Source organism: Marmota flaviventris, chromosome 2 (assembly GCF_047511675.1).
Source record: "Marmota flaviventris isolate mMarFla1 chromosome 2, mMarFla1.hap1, whole genome shotgun sequence".
Taxonomy (NCBI): Eukaryota; Metazoa; Chordata; class Mammalia; order Rodentia; family Sciuridae; genus Marmota; species Marmota flaviventris.
In genome coordinates this window covers 80,469,121-80,487,759 of record NC_092499.1, presented here as the reverse complement: position 1 = coordinate 80,487,759, position 18,639 = coordinate 80,469,121, and the positions used below count along the sequence as shown (strand labels likewise).

Genomic DNA, 18,639 nt, shown 5'->3' with positions numbered 1-18,639 from the left:
TTACTCATATGTTTGAAAATCTGCAAAGTTTGTAAAAGAGTCAGACGTTACCATTGTTCTACATTATCTTCAAAATTTCAAAGGGCACAGGCATTCCACTGTCTTAAACTGTCTTCTTTTATAGGAGTATTATAATCTTGATATAAATAAGTAGGAAGATATCAAACAAAAATACACACGTGATTAATTTTAGGACATTTTGTTACCCAGAATTTGGGAAAGAAATTTTTGATTTCAAAGGTGATTAAAGAGGTCTTCAGCTATTTTAGGCGTTAGTTCAAGTCGGTTTGGATCAATGCCCTTTATCTGCAGGTTAGCCTCCAGAGCCCTAGATGTCGCTGTGGCTCCGCGATGGGCGTGTGTGTGCGTCTCTGTGATTACAAACTTGAGGGCAGAGAAGCCGAGTGCGGCTCGGGAATGATGGCTGAGGAAGAGGAAGAAGCTAAGCACATCTTGCAGAAATTACAGGTGAGGCCACAGATTCAAATCTGTGTCTGCTTTTGTTACTCGGGAAGAAGCAGGGAGCCCATTTTATGCAGTGCTTGCGAGTTCCATGGCTCATATTCGGTGCTGCACGCGTCTGTGCGGTTACTATAACAACTCCCGAGGTGCAGCTGGCAGCGGCCAGGGAAGCTTCCAGTCCAGGAGAGGAACGCAGCCCGTGTGCTAGCACCCGGTGCTGCCGCTGTGAATGCGGAAGGGGAATTGTTGCTCCTGACTGTACTCCTGTACATTCTTAGAGAGGAACTCCCCCGCCCCTCTAGATTCCTCCGTGAAAGCGTATTTATGTGTGTGGAAGGTCTGCATGAACCATTATCATGTGTTGTTTTATCCCTAGAAAGGCCATTTCTTTTAATACCTTTCTGCTTTGAGATTGTCAGCAATCGCAGTAATGGCTTGCACTGCAAATATCCTGGTTCCTTTCCTTAGGACTTAACGGTTTGGATATTTTTTTGACCGCTGTAGTCCCAGTTTGGAATTCATTGCAGACGGGTTCAGGCTTTACCTAGTCCACAGGTACTTGTTCTTTTGACTATTGTACTTGGTAGGTAGGAGTTATGTAGTTTCTTGATTCTGCCTTTCATTTAATGGCCTAAGAATTTCTTTAAACCTCAGAAACAGACTGAAATGTGAACATTAAGAGTTTATGATAGGCTTGTAACTTGCTTCAAGGCGTCAAACCCAAAAGTTTTAAGCATTGATGAGATTTGTTTTCTGAGCAGGTAACATAATAGCACTTTTAGAGTGTGGATTTAAGTCACTTCCAGCTGATTCGGATTAACTTCATTTTATTCCCTCCTGTGATTCCTGAAGTCAGAAATTCCCAATCCTGGCTCCATATTAGAAACATCATATATATGTATTTCTGAAAAAGTATACTAAACACAGGTTATCCCTGAGGCTATCTGAGGCTATTTGGAGCGATTATAAGTTTTTTACCTTCTGTTTTTGCATACACCTATTTGAATTTTAACAAATTATGGGTATTGATATTGCCATGAGAGAAAAACGTTCAGTCCAGCAAAACCAAACCAAACCAGTTCTTGCATGTTTGCTTTAGCAACTGAAAATAAATAGAAAGACCTTGTTTTAAACTCCCAATTTGCAGCTGATCCATGCTTTTTATTCTGGGTAGGATTTTAAATTAAATATAACACATGTATTTGTTAGAAACAGGTATGATATATCAATTTAGTCAACATACCTAATGAGAGCCTACCATGATCCAATCCCTGTTCTGATGCTCTGGTGTAACTCAAAGCAAAGTCCTTTGCATTATGGAGCTTATATTCCAGTAGTAGAGACAGAAAATGGACAATGAATAGGTCATATAATTTCAAATGATAGGTACTCTAAAGAAAAGTAAAAGAGTGATTTAATAGTTTGATTTTGATAGTTAGGGAAAGTTCTAAGAAGCTGGTGTTTGAACTGAACTCTAAATAATGATGAGGAATGACTCATGCAGAGTTCTGAGGAAAGAATGCCTAGCATAGGGAAAAGCATATATAAAGATCTCAAGGTGGGATCAAGCTTGATGGCTTTGAGAACTGAATGATGGCTAATATGACTTTAGTATTATAGGTGGGAGGGTGGTAGGAAGTGGAATTTTTGGCTGGTTGGGTTGTGGGAGGTCAGATCATACAATGTTGCGACCCATGGTAAGGAGTTGGATTTTATTCTATCTGCAGCTGGTAACTTAGGGTTTGTGATATGATATATATTTTTATTAGGTCACTCTGACTACAGTATAGAGAATGGAAGAGAGTAGAAGCATAGTGATTAGTAAGAAGCTATTACAGTAGTACAGGCAAGTGCTGAAAATTAGTCCGGGATGGACATAGCATGATGGAGACAGGTGGACGAATTTAGGATGTCTTGTGGCGGGAGTTGATAAAACTCGATTGGGTTGGTCTATATGTTTCTGCTGCTATTCAGTTTCAGGAAAAAAAAAATAGTGAAAAAGTTTCATGGGGAAGATTCAGAGACATTTCAAGGAGGAAAGAGAACATTTACTTGCAGATAATGCCAGACAGCCAGAAGATGACTTGACAAAAAATAAAGAAATGGGAAACAAACAAACCACAATAATCATTTAAAGAAACAAAACCTTAGGGCTGCAGATGTAGCTCAGTGGTAGAGCTGCTTGCTTAGAATGAGTAAGACCTTGATTTAATCCCCAGTGCTGCAAAAGAAACAAAACTCTGCAAAAATACCAAGGTTACCAAGTTCACATTGGACTGTTTGTGTTGGAAAACAATGCCCTTCTCACATGTTTATCATATTCAGAAAGGTCATTTGTTTTCACATACCAGCATAGGAAAAATTGGGGATAAAGTGTTTTTTGTTAGGAAGTCTAGTTTAAAAAAAATTTTTTTTTTACTTTGCTGGGGATCGGATGTAGGGCCTTCTCCTTGCTAGGTAAGTACTCTGCCACTAAGCTTAGGAAGTCCAGCTTTAAGGGTATATTTGAAAGTTTTAGTCTTTGGGGGCCAGAACCAGACAGAATAATCTTGTTAACTTTGGTTTTTCTCAAGTTGCAAAGTGTTTGCCTCCTCCTGACTATGGTATGGGAAGTGCTTAGATATTGGAAGCCCTATTAGAGCTGGGAGAAAGAATTGTCTTTACAGTATAGAGACTGACATGGGACAAGTTGGGACCTTGAAAGTGGGCCCTGGATACTGCCTGCTTTCCTCATGATTTGTGGCGTTTCAGTAGACCTGTCCATCTGCCTATTGTGCCATTCCTAGGTGAGAGAAGAGAATCAGTATTTCTAGGCCAAGAGCTAGTATGATTAGTCCTTTTCAAATTTCCTTGTAAGATGCTGTCTCCCCACTTAATGGTACTATTCTTCTGCCTTCTAGGAACTGGTGGATCAGCTCTATTCATTTCGAGATAGCTATTTTGAGACACATAGTGTTGAGGATGCTGGGCGGAAGCAACAGGATGTGCGGGAGGAGATGGAGAAGACCCTGCAGCAGATGGAGGAAGTATTGGGTATGAGCTGTAAAGAACTTGCAGCCCCTTGCTTGTCATTGAAATGTGATAGAGTTTTGTCTCTTTATTTATCCTGGTCTCTTGTTGGTGGCATTTATGGGTTGGTAGAACAGATTGTTTCTTCTAAGGACCCTTGTGCAGGATATTAAGCTTTCAGTCCCTAAGCTGTTTTCCTAAGGTTTGATTATAGCAAACTTGTTGCTTGAAGTATTGTGGTAATCTCCTTAATTGATCTTTCTGTCTTTAATTCATTTTACTTCCAGATCAACTTATATACTGACCTTGGCCATAGTTATCTTTCTAACTCATTACTTCATTTATTTAATGGCATTTAATCTTATTCTTTTGGCTGGCTTTTCCCCCCCCCCCACTAGTACTAGGAATTGAGCCAGGTGCATTGTACCACTGAGCTGTGACTGCTGACTCTTTTTGTTTCTTTAAATTTTGAGATGCTAAGTTGCCCAGGCCTTGAACTTGTGATGCTCCTGCTTTAGCCTCTTAAGTAGTTGGGATTATAGGTTTGCACCACCATATTGGCCCCCTCTTATCTGTCTTTTTGCTCAAGTATCTAAAGATTCCTGCTATTGACTGTCTGAAGTCTAACCCCCTTAACCTCATATTTAAGTGTCCATCATCTCACTCTTTTTTCTAACTTTAATTCTGACTACTTGTTTATCAAGGAACTTTTTGTTTCATCCAGGTTGGAATACTCATGCTTGCATGAACATACCACATGTATTTTTGTTTATATGATTTTCTAACAGGAAGAATCTTTTTTTTTTTTTTAAATTTATTGGTTCTTTTATATATGACAGTAGAATCCATTTTGACATAATTATAAAAGCATGGAATATATCTTGTTCAAATTCAGTCTCCAATACCTCCCTCGCCATCCAGTTCCCTTCCTGTAAAGCAGAAAGGGGTGTGTGCGAGATCAGGAACCACAGAACAAGAATCAGGCACCAAAAGAAGGTTTATAGGGTGGGGGGCTCCTCGGGAGGTTCACTGGTCAGCGAAAGGGTGAGGGCCGGGGAAGTCACCCGTGGGAAAGACAAGAACAATGTTAATAAGGGAATCTGGAGGTAGGAGGGCCTAGGCCATCTAAATTGCAGCTACTGACAGCAGATTGGCCGAGCTGAGTTTAGGGGGGTTATGTCTATCACAGGCTGGTCAGGGCTGATGTGAGATGACAGGGCAATTTCTTCAGCTGGGGAACCATGGTGGTTGGGGTCCGTTGCCATGTCAGCTTCTGATTGGCCATTTCAGGTCTCCTCAGCCAGGTAGAAAGTCCCTACCCCTAGCCACTGTGAAAGGGGAGGAGGAAGGGAAGCCTGCAGACCTAACACTTCCCTTTACTGATCTTTCTGCCATTTACCTATATTAATTTTTAAAATTAATTTCTTGTGGATGTACATGATGGTGAGATTCACTGTAGTATATTCAAATATGTACATAGGCAAGTTATATCAGATTTATTTGACGCTATTCTTTTCACATCCCCCCTCCCTTCCCTTCATTTTATCTTCTTTTCTCTTTACTTTTTAAAGCCCATTCATTGAGTGAGTACCCTGTGCTGCTTTTCATTGTTATTTTAATTTTCCATGTGTTCAGTTTTGTTTCTTTCACCAGATTGTGAAAGCCTTCTAGGGTAGAAATACTGCTTGCTTTGTTACCCAATACCTAACATAGTATTCTCCATATAATAGGCTTTCAGTAAGTGGATCACTGTTAAAAATTTTCCTCAACTCCTTCCATTCCTAGAGCTAGCATGCTGTTATTTCTTGAGAGACAGTACCCTGGTCTTCCCACTTCTCAGGTTTTTCAACTTTCCTTTATCTTTTTCTTTTCTTCCTAGGTTCTGTCCAGGGCAAGGCACAGGCTCTGATGCTAACAGGAAAGGCACTGAATGTGACTCCTGACTATAGCCCTAAGGCTGAGGAGCTTCTGTCAAAGGCTGTGAAGCTGGAACCTGAGCTGGTGGAAGCCTGGAACCAGCTGGGTGAGGTCTACTGGAAGAAAGGGGATGTTGCAGCTGCCCACACCTGCTTCTCAGGAGCCCTCACCCATGTGAGCTGCCCACCATCCCCTCAGAAAACACAGATGGGAAGGATGGAATTCCTTTGGTTCTGTGAATTTCTCTAGGACTCTAATAATAAATCAGAGCTAAGTTTGAACTAGGAGAACATAATCAGAAGGGTAAAGGAGCCACCTGGATGGGGAAATCAGGGACAGGGAACTGAGAAAGGGAAAACGTGATGGGATCAAATTTAGGGGTAGATAAGAAGTGAAGAAAAGTGAGCAACCAAGCTAATCCTTGTTGTTGGCATTCCAGATGCAGATGGCAGCAAGAATTAAGATGAAAAATTAGATTTAGGAGAAGATTGAAGTCAGAATAGATCTAGAAAGAGAAGGTAGAATTAGGAAGGTTGAGTGTTATGTTTTTTTTTTATTTGCAGTGCAAGAATAAAGTCTCCCTGCAAAACCTGTCAATGGTGCTTCGCCAGTTGCGTACTGACACAGGAGATGAACATTCTAACCATGTCATGGACAGTGTTCGACAAGCTAAGTTGGCTGTGCAGATGGATGTCCTCGATGGCCGCTCCTGGTGTGAGTGCTCTCAAGAGATCTCCTAGGTTTCTAGAGTAGTGGTTCTCAATCATGGCTACATATCTAAATCACCTGGAACCTATCTTGAATCTTGACAGTAAGGTAAACTAGGGCATCTTGTTTTAAAGAAGCCCAAAAGGTATTTTGATGAACCACTATTCTTTGATTTCTTCTTTTTCTTTTTTTTGTATGGTGCTGGTGCTGGGGATTGAACCCAGGACCTCGTGCATAGTAGGCATGTGCTCTACCACTGAACCCCTCACCGGTACTCTTGGATCTTTTGATTCAATGGAGGAGACAAATGCTTCCACATAAACAAGTAGGGCTTTTGTAAAGTTTATTCAAGTTTCTCTTCAAGGGGGTGCGGGGTAGGGTGTTCATGTTTATCTGTCCTGCAAGAATTTTGGTCATACTAAATATAGTGTCATCCTGGTTTGGTCCTAGGAATTGAACTTTCTTTTTGGTCCTAGGAATTGAACCCAGGGGTGCTTAACCACTGAGCCAAATCCTCGTTCTATTCTTTTCTTTTTAAAAAAAAATTAACTAATTAATTCTAATTAGGTATATATAACAGCAGAATGCATTTTATTCATTGTACACAATTGCAGCACAAATTTTCATTTCTCTGGTTGTTCACAATGTAGCGTTGCACCATATGTGCAGTCATACATGTACCTAGGGTAATGATGTCGTCTCATTCTACCGTCTTTCCTGTCCCCATTTTCCCCTCCCTCCCCTTTGCCCAATCACAGTTCCTCCAAATTTTCAGTTGTTTTTATTTAGAGACAGGGTCTCTCTAAGTTGCTTAGGGCCTTAATAAGTTGCTGAGATTGGGTTTGGATTTGTGACTCCCTTGCCTCAGCCTCCGGAGCCACTGGGATTACAGGCATGTGCCACTGTGTCTAGCTGAAATAGACTTTTAGGGGTTAACAGAATAGGTCATATCCCGTATTTGGGCTCTGAGATGATCCATTGCTGTTTTTCTTTCAGATATTCTGGGGAATGCATACCTTTCTCTATACTTCAATACTGGCCAGAACCCTAAGATATCCCAACAAGCCCTCAGTGCCTATGCCCAAGCAGTAAGTACTTGTGGTTACTTAGGTCAAGTAAATAGAGACAATCACAGAAGGAAGAGCATCATTCAGTCTTTCTTATGGTCCTTTGGCAAGCAGCATGTGAAGTATTATCTGGTTTCTTATGTTTGTAAAACTGTGTTTGCACAAGTAACTTATTTCTTCTTATAATGTGAGTGTTAGGAGCTACTTGCAGCGTGATGCTTTAGTGCTAGATAGTTCCTGGAGCTATTTAGATATTGTAGAGGCATGTATAACCAAATCACAGAAGATGTCTCAATCTGTTTATATTTTTTAATGGGAAAAAAGACTATTAAAATAATGCTTATTAATTGTACACATTTATTTTAAAGAAAGAAGAAAACTCTTTAACGCTTAAATACTACCCCCACATTAACTAGTAGACAGTGTGGCTCTGGATTTCCTGTGGGCTAAAAGAGAAAATAGTATATAGTCTATTCTGCATCATTACCTAGAATTAATTCACTGGAGCTCATTCTTTGCCTAGTCTTCCAGGCCATTTTTACATGGGTCTTTCCTTCAGGCTTTGGATACCTGATTACTCATTTTTAGGAGGTTCACATTGGCCTTCTGAGCACTTCTTATTTGACTCTCATGTTCATCTTTCTTCTTTGCTTTCATGAATTCTTTGATATAGAGAACTGCTTTTTAACCTATCATTACTTGTTTTGATCTTTGTGGCAAAACAAAGAAAATAGTTCCCTTATATTCATGTTTGTGTTCAAGGACTGTCCATTTTTCAGTGAGGAAACTTAGAGATTTATATTTTACTCTAATTTCTTAATTTTGTGAATGTTTACATTTTAAAGAATAATATGGCATTTTTATATTTGACTTCTGCCAATTGCTCTTAACTCTTTAATTTCTTCTCCTAAATCCACATTTTGAAACATATCTGAACTAATCATTTAAACAATTTTAATTCATGTTGTTTGTGCTTTTGTAGTATGACAGGCAATTAATGCAATTAACAAATGAACAGATCAGTTTCTTCACAGCACATTTGCACTGTCCTTTGGTTTCTGGCCATGTATTTTAGAGAATCAGAATTTGACTTTCCATTTGTGCTTTAAGGGGGTAGGAACATGATTCTGGATGTAGGAACATGATTCTGCGTGGGTCTGGAGCCAGGCTCATGGGCAGAAGAAATGCATTAAATCAATATCATATCATATTGTGCTAGGCTTTCCTCATTTATCCAGCATATTACTACTAAAAATTATTTTTATCAGAATGTGTTCACATATTTCTTCATATTCTGTCTTTATAGTACTGTGTGGATTAACTAAAACCATATTTGAAAGTTTTACGTATATAAGCACTGTTACATCCCTCAGGTTTGAGAGATTGAGAGACTGAAGAACATATATAAGGAACAATTGTATAGTAGTGTGGGTATAGGTAATATTTTGGCAAGAAACTAAATTTTTTCTAGGGACAAAAGGTCTAGGATGTGGTATGTATGGCTATCCTTAAGATTGAGGCAGGATCCACCGATGATCTTTTTATCCCATTACAGGAGAAGGTTGACAGGAAAGCTTCTAGCAATCCTGACCTTCATCTGAACAGGGCAACGGTAAGACCATGGGACAGTAGTCATAGGAAGGTTAAATAAAAAAGACATATAGGTCTTGGCCTGTGAGGATAACTGAGTATACATATGGACAAAGTTCAGTACGAACTGTGAGAGGAAAGCCAAATTATTCCTAGAACTAGTTAGCTCAATTTGACTTTAGTATCCCATGGAATCACTAAAGGGAGAGAGGGGCTGGGAGGTAGGCGAGTACATAGAAAATGGGGAGATGGTTTAGAAGACTTTGAAGTATTAAGAATAAATGTAAAAGGAGAGTGACCCAATATATGCCACTTTTTATTTAGAGTTTGTAAATTAGTGTCTTTGAAGTAATTTCATCTTCGTCATTGCTATCACCTTGGCCAAGAAGGATGATATTCATGGTAGGACAGGAAAATAACTGGGAAGTAAAACAGTTTATTTCTCCAGGCTCCTAACTCATTGTGGCATTATTCTCTCTGCATAGTTTGGACATATTTATAATTGGAAAGTTTTGGACTACTTTTTGTACAGTTACATAAATATGAAGAGAGTTATGGGGAGGCCCTGGAGGGCTTTTCTCGGGCTGCAGCACTAGACCCTGCCTGGCCAGAGCCCCAGCAACGAGAGCAACAACTCCTGGAATTCCTTAATAGATTAACCATCCTCCTGGAAAGCAAGGTAAAGATGTATAAAGGGCTGAAGCCTACTCTTTTTTTCTGCTAGGGGTCAAAAAATAAGAAAAGAATATACTAAGGTGGTAGTGACCCCATTGAAATAGGTGGGTGAGAGGGAAGGACTGAACTCAAGAATAATTTCCACTTTTTCCTATTTCTCCTTCCTTTGCAGGGAAAGATGAAGGTAAAAAAGCTACAGAGCATGCTGGGAAACTTGCGTCCTGCCCACCTAGGCCCCTGTGGTGATGGTCGCTATCAATCAGCCTCCGGGCAGAAGGTGACCCTGCAGCTCAAGCCTCTGAGTGAGCTGAAGCCTGGTGTAAATAGTGGTGCTGTGGTCCTGGGAAAGGTGGTGTTTAGCCTAACCACAGAGGAGAAAGTCCCCTTGTGAGTGTCTTTTGCCTTTTCTCTTTTTCTCCCTTTTGAACTAATTGCTCTCACTTCTTGTCCTTTCCCTGACAGTTTGAGGGCATTGTTAATGGTCACAGATTACTGACTTCTCATTCCCTTCTGTTCTACAAGCAAAAATTGTCTAGGTAACATCTAACAATCCTTGACAGAAGCCTTTATAGTTTCTGTATGCCTGTTTCTCCCCCTGAGTTTGGTGCTTTGTGAATTCCTATATTTATAACAAATTTAACAGGACATTTTTAAAATAAGATATAGAAATCTTAAAATTCTGCCTCCTTTGAGTTTTGATGATTATAGAGTTGAAGGAGGACAAATTCTGTTCTGTTTAGACTTAGATTTTCTTAGGTAGTTCCAGAAGGTGAACTTTGAGTTGGAACTTAAGGCCAGATTATAGGGAGATTTTCCCAGATTTGTCATTCAACAAATATTTATTGAGCATATACTGTATTTGTTATGAGGAGTGAGAAAAAAATTTATAAAGGAAGTAGGCTAATGATAGCAAAGGAATGAATTAAGAATATTCATTTAGAAAAATTTAAATCTTGAAAACTTAGGGTTTAGTGAGTGCCATCACTCCTTTGTCCTTCACTCTCTTCCTAATCCTTTGTTGACTGTCTCTCTTTTGTTTCTACTGAAATGGTTTGTTTTCTGGAATCACCAGAGTCTTTCTAAGCACATGATTCATTGGCTTCACTACATGATTTTATAACATTTGACTTATCTTTCACTGTCGTCTTTCACATCCTTTCTGTTCCATCCAATCTGAAAAACAGTTCCCATTACATTCCTGAGCATTCTCCATTGGCATTTTCTAGAAGTATGTGTATTTGATGAATTGAAGAGCAAGAAGATAGTTGAGGAAAGTTTAGTTAATGAGAGCACACCTTAGAGCTGAGAGGAATGAAAAAGATATAGACAAAGGGTAAGTTTTAAGGAAACTTTGAGAATATATAAATGTTTTGCCACTTTTTGGTTTCTCTCTTTGCCCAACTTCTAAATGTTAGCTTCTTCAGGTCTCCCATGCCATGGGATGTTTGCCTATATTGATTGGTGATTGTCTGACGTAGTCTATAGAAAGACTCTGAGGCTTTGACTGGATTCATCAGGAGAGTACTATGCTTGATTGCAGTGTTCCCTGTGAATTCAAGCATGCTATGTACTGGCATGAGCACTGATTTGTCAGCATCTTATCTATAGTTTATCTTGCTTGGTGATGTCATATGAACCCAAGCCTATGGCTATTTCCTCCATGCTCACAGGTATATCTTCAGCAAGGCCTAATTTTTGGGTTTTGCATCCCTTTATCTGACTGCTTCTGGGCTTCATTTAAAATTTCTAACTCAATGTGTTCAAAATTTCTCATCTGACTGGTCATGGTGGCGCACACCTATAATCCTAGCGGCTCAGGATGCAGAGGCAGGAGGATTGCAAGTTCAAAGCCAGCCTCAGCAAAAGTGAGGTGCTAAGCAACTTAGTGGGACTCTGTCTCTAAAGAAAATACAAAAATAGGGCTGGTGATGTGGTTCAGTGGTCAAGTGCCCTGAGTTCAATCCCCAATACGCCGCCACCAGAATTCTTATTCTTTCTTTTTTTTTTTTTTAAATTTATTTATTTATTTATTCTAATTAGGTATATATGACAGCAGAATGCATTTTGATTCATTGTACACAACTGTGGCACAAGTTTTCTCTTCTCTGGTTGTACATGATGTAGCACCACACCACATGTGCAGTCGTACATGTATCTAGGGTAATGATGTCCATCTCATTCTACCATCTTTCCTCCCCTCCCTTCCTTTGCCCTATCACAATTTCTAATCATTATTTCTAAACTTGCTTCTCTTCCTTGAATTCCCTGTTGGTGAATGGTACCATCTCTTTAATCAGTCACAAAATTAACACTTCTAAAAGTAATTTTTAGATTTTTCCATTCTGTTTGAAGTAGTCACCAGGTCTTATGCATTTGCTGGTTTTGTTCCTACTTCTCTCTTTCTACTACCTTAATTCAACCTGTTCTCCAAACACATTTCCCTGACTCTACTTTTCCTCCAGTGTTCCATAGAGTTGCCAGAAAATCCAGATGAAAATCTGAACATTGCCACTTTCTATTAAAATTTTTTTACTGGTGTTCTGTAGCTTTCAGAATAAAATTTGAACTCTCTAGCTTAGTTTAGGATTTGCTCTTTCTTTTTTCATTGTCTTTGTCACTTTCCCACATGTACCTTTCATTCTAACTGCAGCACTATTTTGTAAGTTTAAGAACAGCTATTTTCATACCTCTGTGCCTTACACACAATTATACTTCTGAATAATCCTACAGCTTCTTCTTAATATAGCTAAATTTCCTCCTAAAAATTTTCAAACATACAACAAAGTTGAAAGAAATTTACAGTAAGCATCTGTGTATCCAACTATCTATGTTGTACCATTAATGTTTTGCTATTAGTTTATGACATCTGTCTATTTATCCATTTATCCATTTTACTTTTGGTGCATTTCAGAGTAAATTACAGGAATCAGTATACTTTTGTCTAAATACTTTAGCATACAATCTTTAACTGAGGTCAGTATTTGTTTGCATTATTTTCTGTTTATGTGAAATAGATCTGCAATGAAATGTACAAATCTAAATGCACATTTGCTGAGTTTTGACAAATGCTTGCATCTTTATAACCCAAGATAGAGATCATGACTACTACCCCAGGAAGTTCCCTCATTCTCCTTCCAAGTCAGTCTTACTCCCATCTCCCAGAAAGTTTTATTTCCATTGAAGATTAATTTTCCTGTTTTTTTTTTTTTTTTTTCTTTTCTAACTGGAGATTGAATCCAGAGGTGCTTTACCACTGAGCTGCATGCCCAGTCCTTTTGATTTTTTAATTTTGAGACAGGGTCTGACTAAGTTGCTTAGGACTTTGTTAAGTTGTTGAGGCTGGTCTAGAACTTGTGATCCTTCTGCTTCAGCCTCCTGAATGTCTAGAATTACAGGTACTACCGTACCCTGCTATTTTCCTGTTTTAACCCAGCTAATTTTTTATCCTGTGAGAGTAATCATTTTCCTGAAGAAAGTCTTCCTTGCTTTCCAGTTTTGATTTATAGGTCCACAGCCCAACCTGTGCTTTCACTGAATTTAGCACAAGGGAAAAAGCTGAATATTCATCACACTGTGCTTTAAGTTTTTTTTTTTTTTTGCAGCATGGGGGATGGAACCCGGGGCCTTGTACATATTAAGCAAACAGTCTACCACTCAGCTATACCTCAGGTCAAGAAATGGTTTTGTTGTTTGACTTCTGGTAGTTTATAGGTCATTAATAGATGGATTGGTATCTTACGGCCAGATACAATGCTTGACACATGTATAACATTTAGTGAAAGTTTGTGAAATTAAAGTAGATTGACAGTGGTAGTTAGGGGTTTTGGCTAAGAGTGTGATAATTAAATTGATAGGCTAGGAATAATGCTTCAGTTGCAGTGTTTTGGGCTAGTTCATCATTGATATTTGTTGGATGACCTCATAGTGTCTGTGTCCTAAGTTCTTAGCAAAGTGATGGATTGTTGAGTCTTGTGTGCATTTTGTAGCTATATAATATCTTAGATAAAGGGGACTCAGAAGTACATAGTGGTTGATGGTTAGTGAGATGATGAATAGTGAGCAAGTTAGTGAGAAAGCATTTGTTTATTTTGCTAGTATTTTAAAACCACTGTTTCTGCTCTTTCCTGCCCACATTCCTTTTTTTTTTTTTTTTTTTCCTTTCCTCCTATCTTAACCTGGCAGTACATTTGGCCTAGTAGATTCAGATGGACCTTGCTATGCAGTGATGGTGTATAATATGGTGCAGAGCTGGGGAGTGCTCATTGGGGACTCCGTAGCCATCCCTGAGCCTAACTTGCGGCTTCACCAAATTCAGCACAAAGGAAAGGTGAGTAGTGACTTGGATTCTCTTGCAATTCATAGACTCTGAAAATGGAACCAAGCTTATCTCTTTTTAAAAAAATACACATAAAAGTGATACATGCATGTGTAAGTGTGTGTGGGTATGGTAAATATTTGCGTGGGTATGCTCTGTTCTCTTTTTTTTATAGAAAAGGGAAACTATGGTAAACAAAAAGAAACTAAAAATTGACTGAAATATTGTCATGGAGATTTACTTCTGTCAATAGTTTGGTGTACATAGCTCCAGTTCTTTTCCTTTTCAGAAATATATGCACACATTTTACTTTTAAATTTTGTATGGGATATTACATGCCAATGTTTGTGAACATTTTCCTTGTTTTTACATATTCCACTACATTGTTTTGAATTGAGTCATAGGAGTAGTGACGATGATGGTAGCTAACATTTACTGAACAATTAACTGAGTGCTAGACACTGCTAGGAGTTTTATTGCCTATGTTGCCTGATCTGATTCTTTACAAAAACCTTATAAGAGTAGGCATGTAACCATGTTTTCATCATTTAGGCAGCAAACTATGTTATGCTGACCAAATCTGGTTCACCACCTATTGTTGTCTGGCCTGTGAGCTAAGAATGGTTTCTATATTATTAAATGTTAAAAAGGAAAAAAGTATATTTTGTGATACATGAAAATTACAGGAAATTCAAGGGTTAGTGTCCATTAAGCTTTATTGGAACACAGCCACACTCACTTGTTTGCATCCGAATTCCAGAGGTGAATTGTTCTGCAACAGACCCCATAACCCAGCAAGCCTGACATTTTTACTATCTACCTCTTTAACAGAGTTTGATTACTCCAGATCTAGATTATTTTAAATTTTTCCAAATGTAAAAATAATGAACATTTTAATATCTTTGTCTGTATCTATGATTATTTTCTTATGTGAATTTTTAATGTAGATTTTTGGGTGTAAAGGGTATATAGAATTCAAAGGTTTTTGACACATATTGCCAAATTATTCTTTGGAAGGTTGTACTGGTTAGTTGTTAACTACCAACAGTGGATATAGGTGTTCTGTGTAGTTTCTTCCAAATACTGGGTACTGTTTTAATTGGTTTATTGATTACTTGTGAGTTTGAATATTTTATTATATGTTTATTGAGTTATTTATGTTTCTTCTATAAATTGTCTTTTTTGTTGTTGCTTGCACATATTCTTGTTAGGACTTTTTAAAAATTTGATTTATGAGAACTCTTTATTTTACTTTTATTTACAAGAGTTGATTTCACACTGTCAGTGGAATAATGTTTTTTGGATGAGGATCTTTTAGCAACATGTTTTACAACTTAAAATACATTTGAACAGGGAAAGTGAGCTGATATCTTTTCTGTTATTAAGACAAAGGTGACATTCTATTTCTTGGTCTATTCCTTCCTCTTGATATAAAAGGGAGGAGTCACTTTAATTTTTTCTTGGCAGATTAGTTTAGGGCCTTACAAACACTTGGGCTAACAGTTAAGAGTTTCCAGTGGCTCTGGTTGGCTACTGTATGTATCTAGTTACCTGTCAGAAGATGCTGGTGAAGGACCAACTCTGAGCTGATAGCATTTTTTTGTTAGGCAGAGCAAGGAATTTGATATTCTTGGAGTTACACTCCCTGCCCAGATTTTCCTTCTGATGATTGGAACTTTGGAAAAATTATGTCTACTTTGTTAGCTGTTTTTTTTTTTTCTAGTGAAAGATTTGGGTAAGGGGTGTATACATAGGACCAGTGGGAGAGTAAGTTGCCCGTGGTGTTGCCCGGTGATGGAGTGTTTTCTGCCTTAGGATCTGTAATGAACCTCTGTCTGTCTTCTAGGACTATTCCTTTTCCAGTATTCGTGTGGAGACTCCCCTCCTGCTGGTGGTGAATGGAAAGCCTCAGGGTTCCAGCAGCCAGGCTGCTGCCACAGTGGCCTCTCGACCGCAGTGTGAATGACCTCTCCTGACTTGCATGCTGAAGAGGGAGTGGAGGCGAGGATATATGCTCAAGGCACTCGGCCACTGGACCAGCCACATCCAATGACTCTGAGGGATTTGGGGAGGGAGTATTTTAAATGAAGACTTTCCCTTTTCCTGCCCAATAAGATATTTTGTGTCTCCTTTTTTTTTTTTTTTCTCCCATCATGTTCCAGCTCTTTTCAGAGCCACATAGTCTCATGATATATCTCTCCTGCCTTTTTTAACTTTTTGACTGCTGTTTTAAGCAAAGAGCTTAGAATTGGTAGAAGTGTTAGAATCTTGCCATGGGACAGGGTCCCCAAGGTTCCTGTTTTTTGTCTCCGTCCTGAGTCTAATATGTATATATCAGTTCAGTATTTATTGCTAAGGGTAGGGGTGCTTAACTTTTTAATGGCTTGATTTTTGAGCATTTTTTAAGATTTAAGTTCTTCCTCTAATTTGGGGCTGGAACAAAATTAAACTTGTTTCAAAGAAAAAAATACCATGTAGTTTGGTTTGCTTTTTTCTCTCCAGGCTTGGATTCTTGCATTTAAGATCTATTGAAATAATACTATCTATTTGGTTTTTATATAAAATAGTTTATTTCTCTCCCAGTTAAAAAATTCTGGCAGTAGACAGCCCAGGAATGAAAGCTCCAGAAGATTGCTGGAGAAACAGTTTCATTTCATATTCTCATTTTATCATCCTTAGATGTGGTCCTCATTATGGTCCAAAGTGGCAGAGCAATATTATTCTAATAGTGTTTCCTAGGCTGAAAGACCAGAAAAAGCCATATATTTCATTTCTTCAGGTTCTAGTGATATATTTTATAAGTTTCTCTCAATATTTTCATGGAAAAATAAGGAAACATGAGTGAGAATTAATAACCAATTGAACAGCTGTAAGATATTAATGCTTACAGATGTATTTGGAAGACTTCTAGTGATATAGCTCAGGTCTTTCTCCTTGGTACAGTCCTGTTCAACTCTTGTTCAGTGACTTGAGTATCATTGAAATTTTGTAAAGAATGTAAAATACTTCTCAGTGAATTGATTACAGTGTTCAAGCCTATCTAAAGAAGTTATATCTATCTTCTATAGGTATAGAAGATAGAAGTTATCTTCTATCTGTCTAAAGAAGTTATAAAAGCTGGATGTAACAAGATAAAATTTTTTATTGGTACATTTTAATGGAATTCATTATGCTATAGTCATACATGTGTATAATATAATTTGATCAATCTTATTGCCTAATACCTCTCCTTCTCCTTCCCTTCTCCACCTGATCCCCCTTGATCTAATGGTCTCCCTTCTTTTATTATTTTTAATTAGTGCATTATAATTTCATACAATAGTGGGATTCATAGTGGTATGTTTGTACATGGATATAGCATAATTGGTAGATTTCATTCCCCAGTACTTCCCCATGCCTTTTTCTCTTCCCTCCTTCTTGATCCCCTTTCTATACTTTATTGGTCCCCTTTGTGAGATTCCCATTTTTTCCTCTAACTGCCACCTCAGAGAAAATACTAGTCCCTTGTCGTTCTGAGTCTGGATTATTTCACTTAGTACAATATTCTCTAGTTCCATCCATTTATAAGAAGATGACACAATTTCATTCTTCTCAGGCTGAGTAAACCTCCACTGTGTATATATACCATATTTCCTTTATTCATTTGTTGATAGATATCTAGGCTGGTTCCATAACTTAGTTATTGTGGATTGTGTTGCTCTAAACATTGGTATGTAAGTATTCCTATAGAATGCTGATATTAGTTTTTTTTTTTTTTTTTGATAAATATCAAGGAGTAGGATAAATGTATTGTATGGTGGTTCCATTCCTAGCCTTTAGAGAAATGTTCATACTATTTACAAAATGATTGTATTAATATTCAGTTCTAACAACAATATATAAGTGTACATTTTCCCACATCCTCTCTAGCATTTAATATTGTTTTCTTGATGCTTGCCATTCTCACTGGAGTGAGATAAAATCTCAGTGTAGTTTTGATTTGCATTTCCCTGGTTGCTAAAGATGTTGAACATTTTTTCATATATTTGTTGGCCATTTGTATGTCCTCGTTTGAGAAATGTCTGTATAAGTTATTTGCCTACTGACTGGGTTATTTGTTTTTCTGGTGTTACTTTTTTTTAGTTCTTTATATATCTGGATATTAATCCCTTATTGGAAGAGTAACTAGCAAAGCTTTTCTCCCATTCTGTAGGTTCTTTCTTCATGCTCTTAATTATTTTCTTTGCTGTGCAGAAGCTTTTTAATTTGATGCCATCCTTCTTATTGATTCTAATTTTATTTCCCGAGCATCAGGAGTCTTATTAATTCAATGCCTGTATATTGGAGTGTTGACACTACGTTTTCTTCTAGCAGTTTCAGTGTTTCTGGTCTAATTTCTAGAATCACTTTGAATTGAATTTTTATACAGGGTGAAAGATAGGACTCTAGTTATTCTTCTACATATATTCAACATCATTTGTTGAAAAGGCTATCTTTTATCTAATATATATATTTTTTGGCATCTTTGTTGAGTAACAAATAACTGTATCTTTGTGGATTTGTCTCTTGAGTTTTCTATTCCATCCATTGATCTTCATTTCTCTTTTCATGCCAAACAATGCTGTTTTTGCTACTGTAGTTATGTAGTGTAATTTGAGATTAGGTGTTGTGATGCTTTCCAACATTGCTTTTATTGCTCAAAATTGCTTTAGCTATTCTGGCTTTCTTATTCTTCTATAAGATTTTTAGGACTTTTTTCTAGTTCTGTAAAGAATGTCATTGATATATTGATAGGGATTGTATTGTATCTGTAGATCACTTTTGATAATAAAGCCATTTTGACAATTCCAAGAGCATGTTAGGTCTTTCCATTTTCTAAGGTCTACTTCAATTTCTTTCTTTGTTGTTCTGTAATTT

The 18,639-nt window shown here is 37.8% G+C and overlaps 1 protein-coding gene across 1 annotated transcript; it reads left to right on the top strand.

Moving 5' to 3' along the window:
• Positions 1 to 359: 359 nt before the first annotated feature.
• On the top strand, positions 360 to 16,211 carry Ttc5 (tetratricopeptide repeat domain 5). The gene is made up of 10 exons (XM_027929671.3): positions 360 to 468; positions 3,363 to 3,495; positions 5,351 to 5,562; positions 5,952 to 6,102; positions 7,093 to 7,184; positions 8,719 to 8,775; positions 9,286 to 9,432; positions 9,601 to 9,815; positions 13,611 to 13,755; positions 15,590 to 16,211. Exons 1-10 carry the CDS (start codon positions 418 to 420, stop codon positions 15,707 to 15,709), a joined length of 1,323 nt encoding a protein of 440 aa, XP_027785472.2. The 5' UTR covers positions 360 to 417; the 3' UTR covers positions 15,710 to 16,211.
• The last annotated feature ends 2,428 nt before the right edge of the window (positions 16,212 to 18,639 follow it).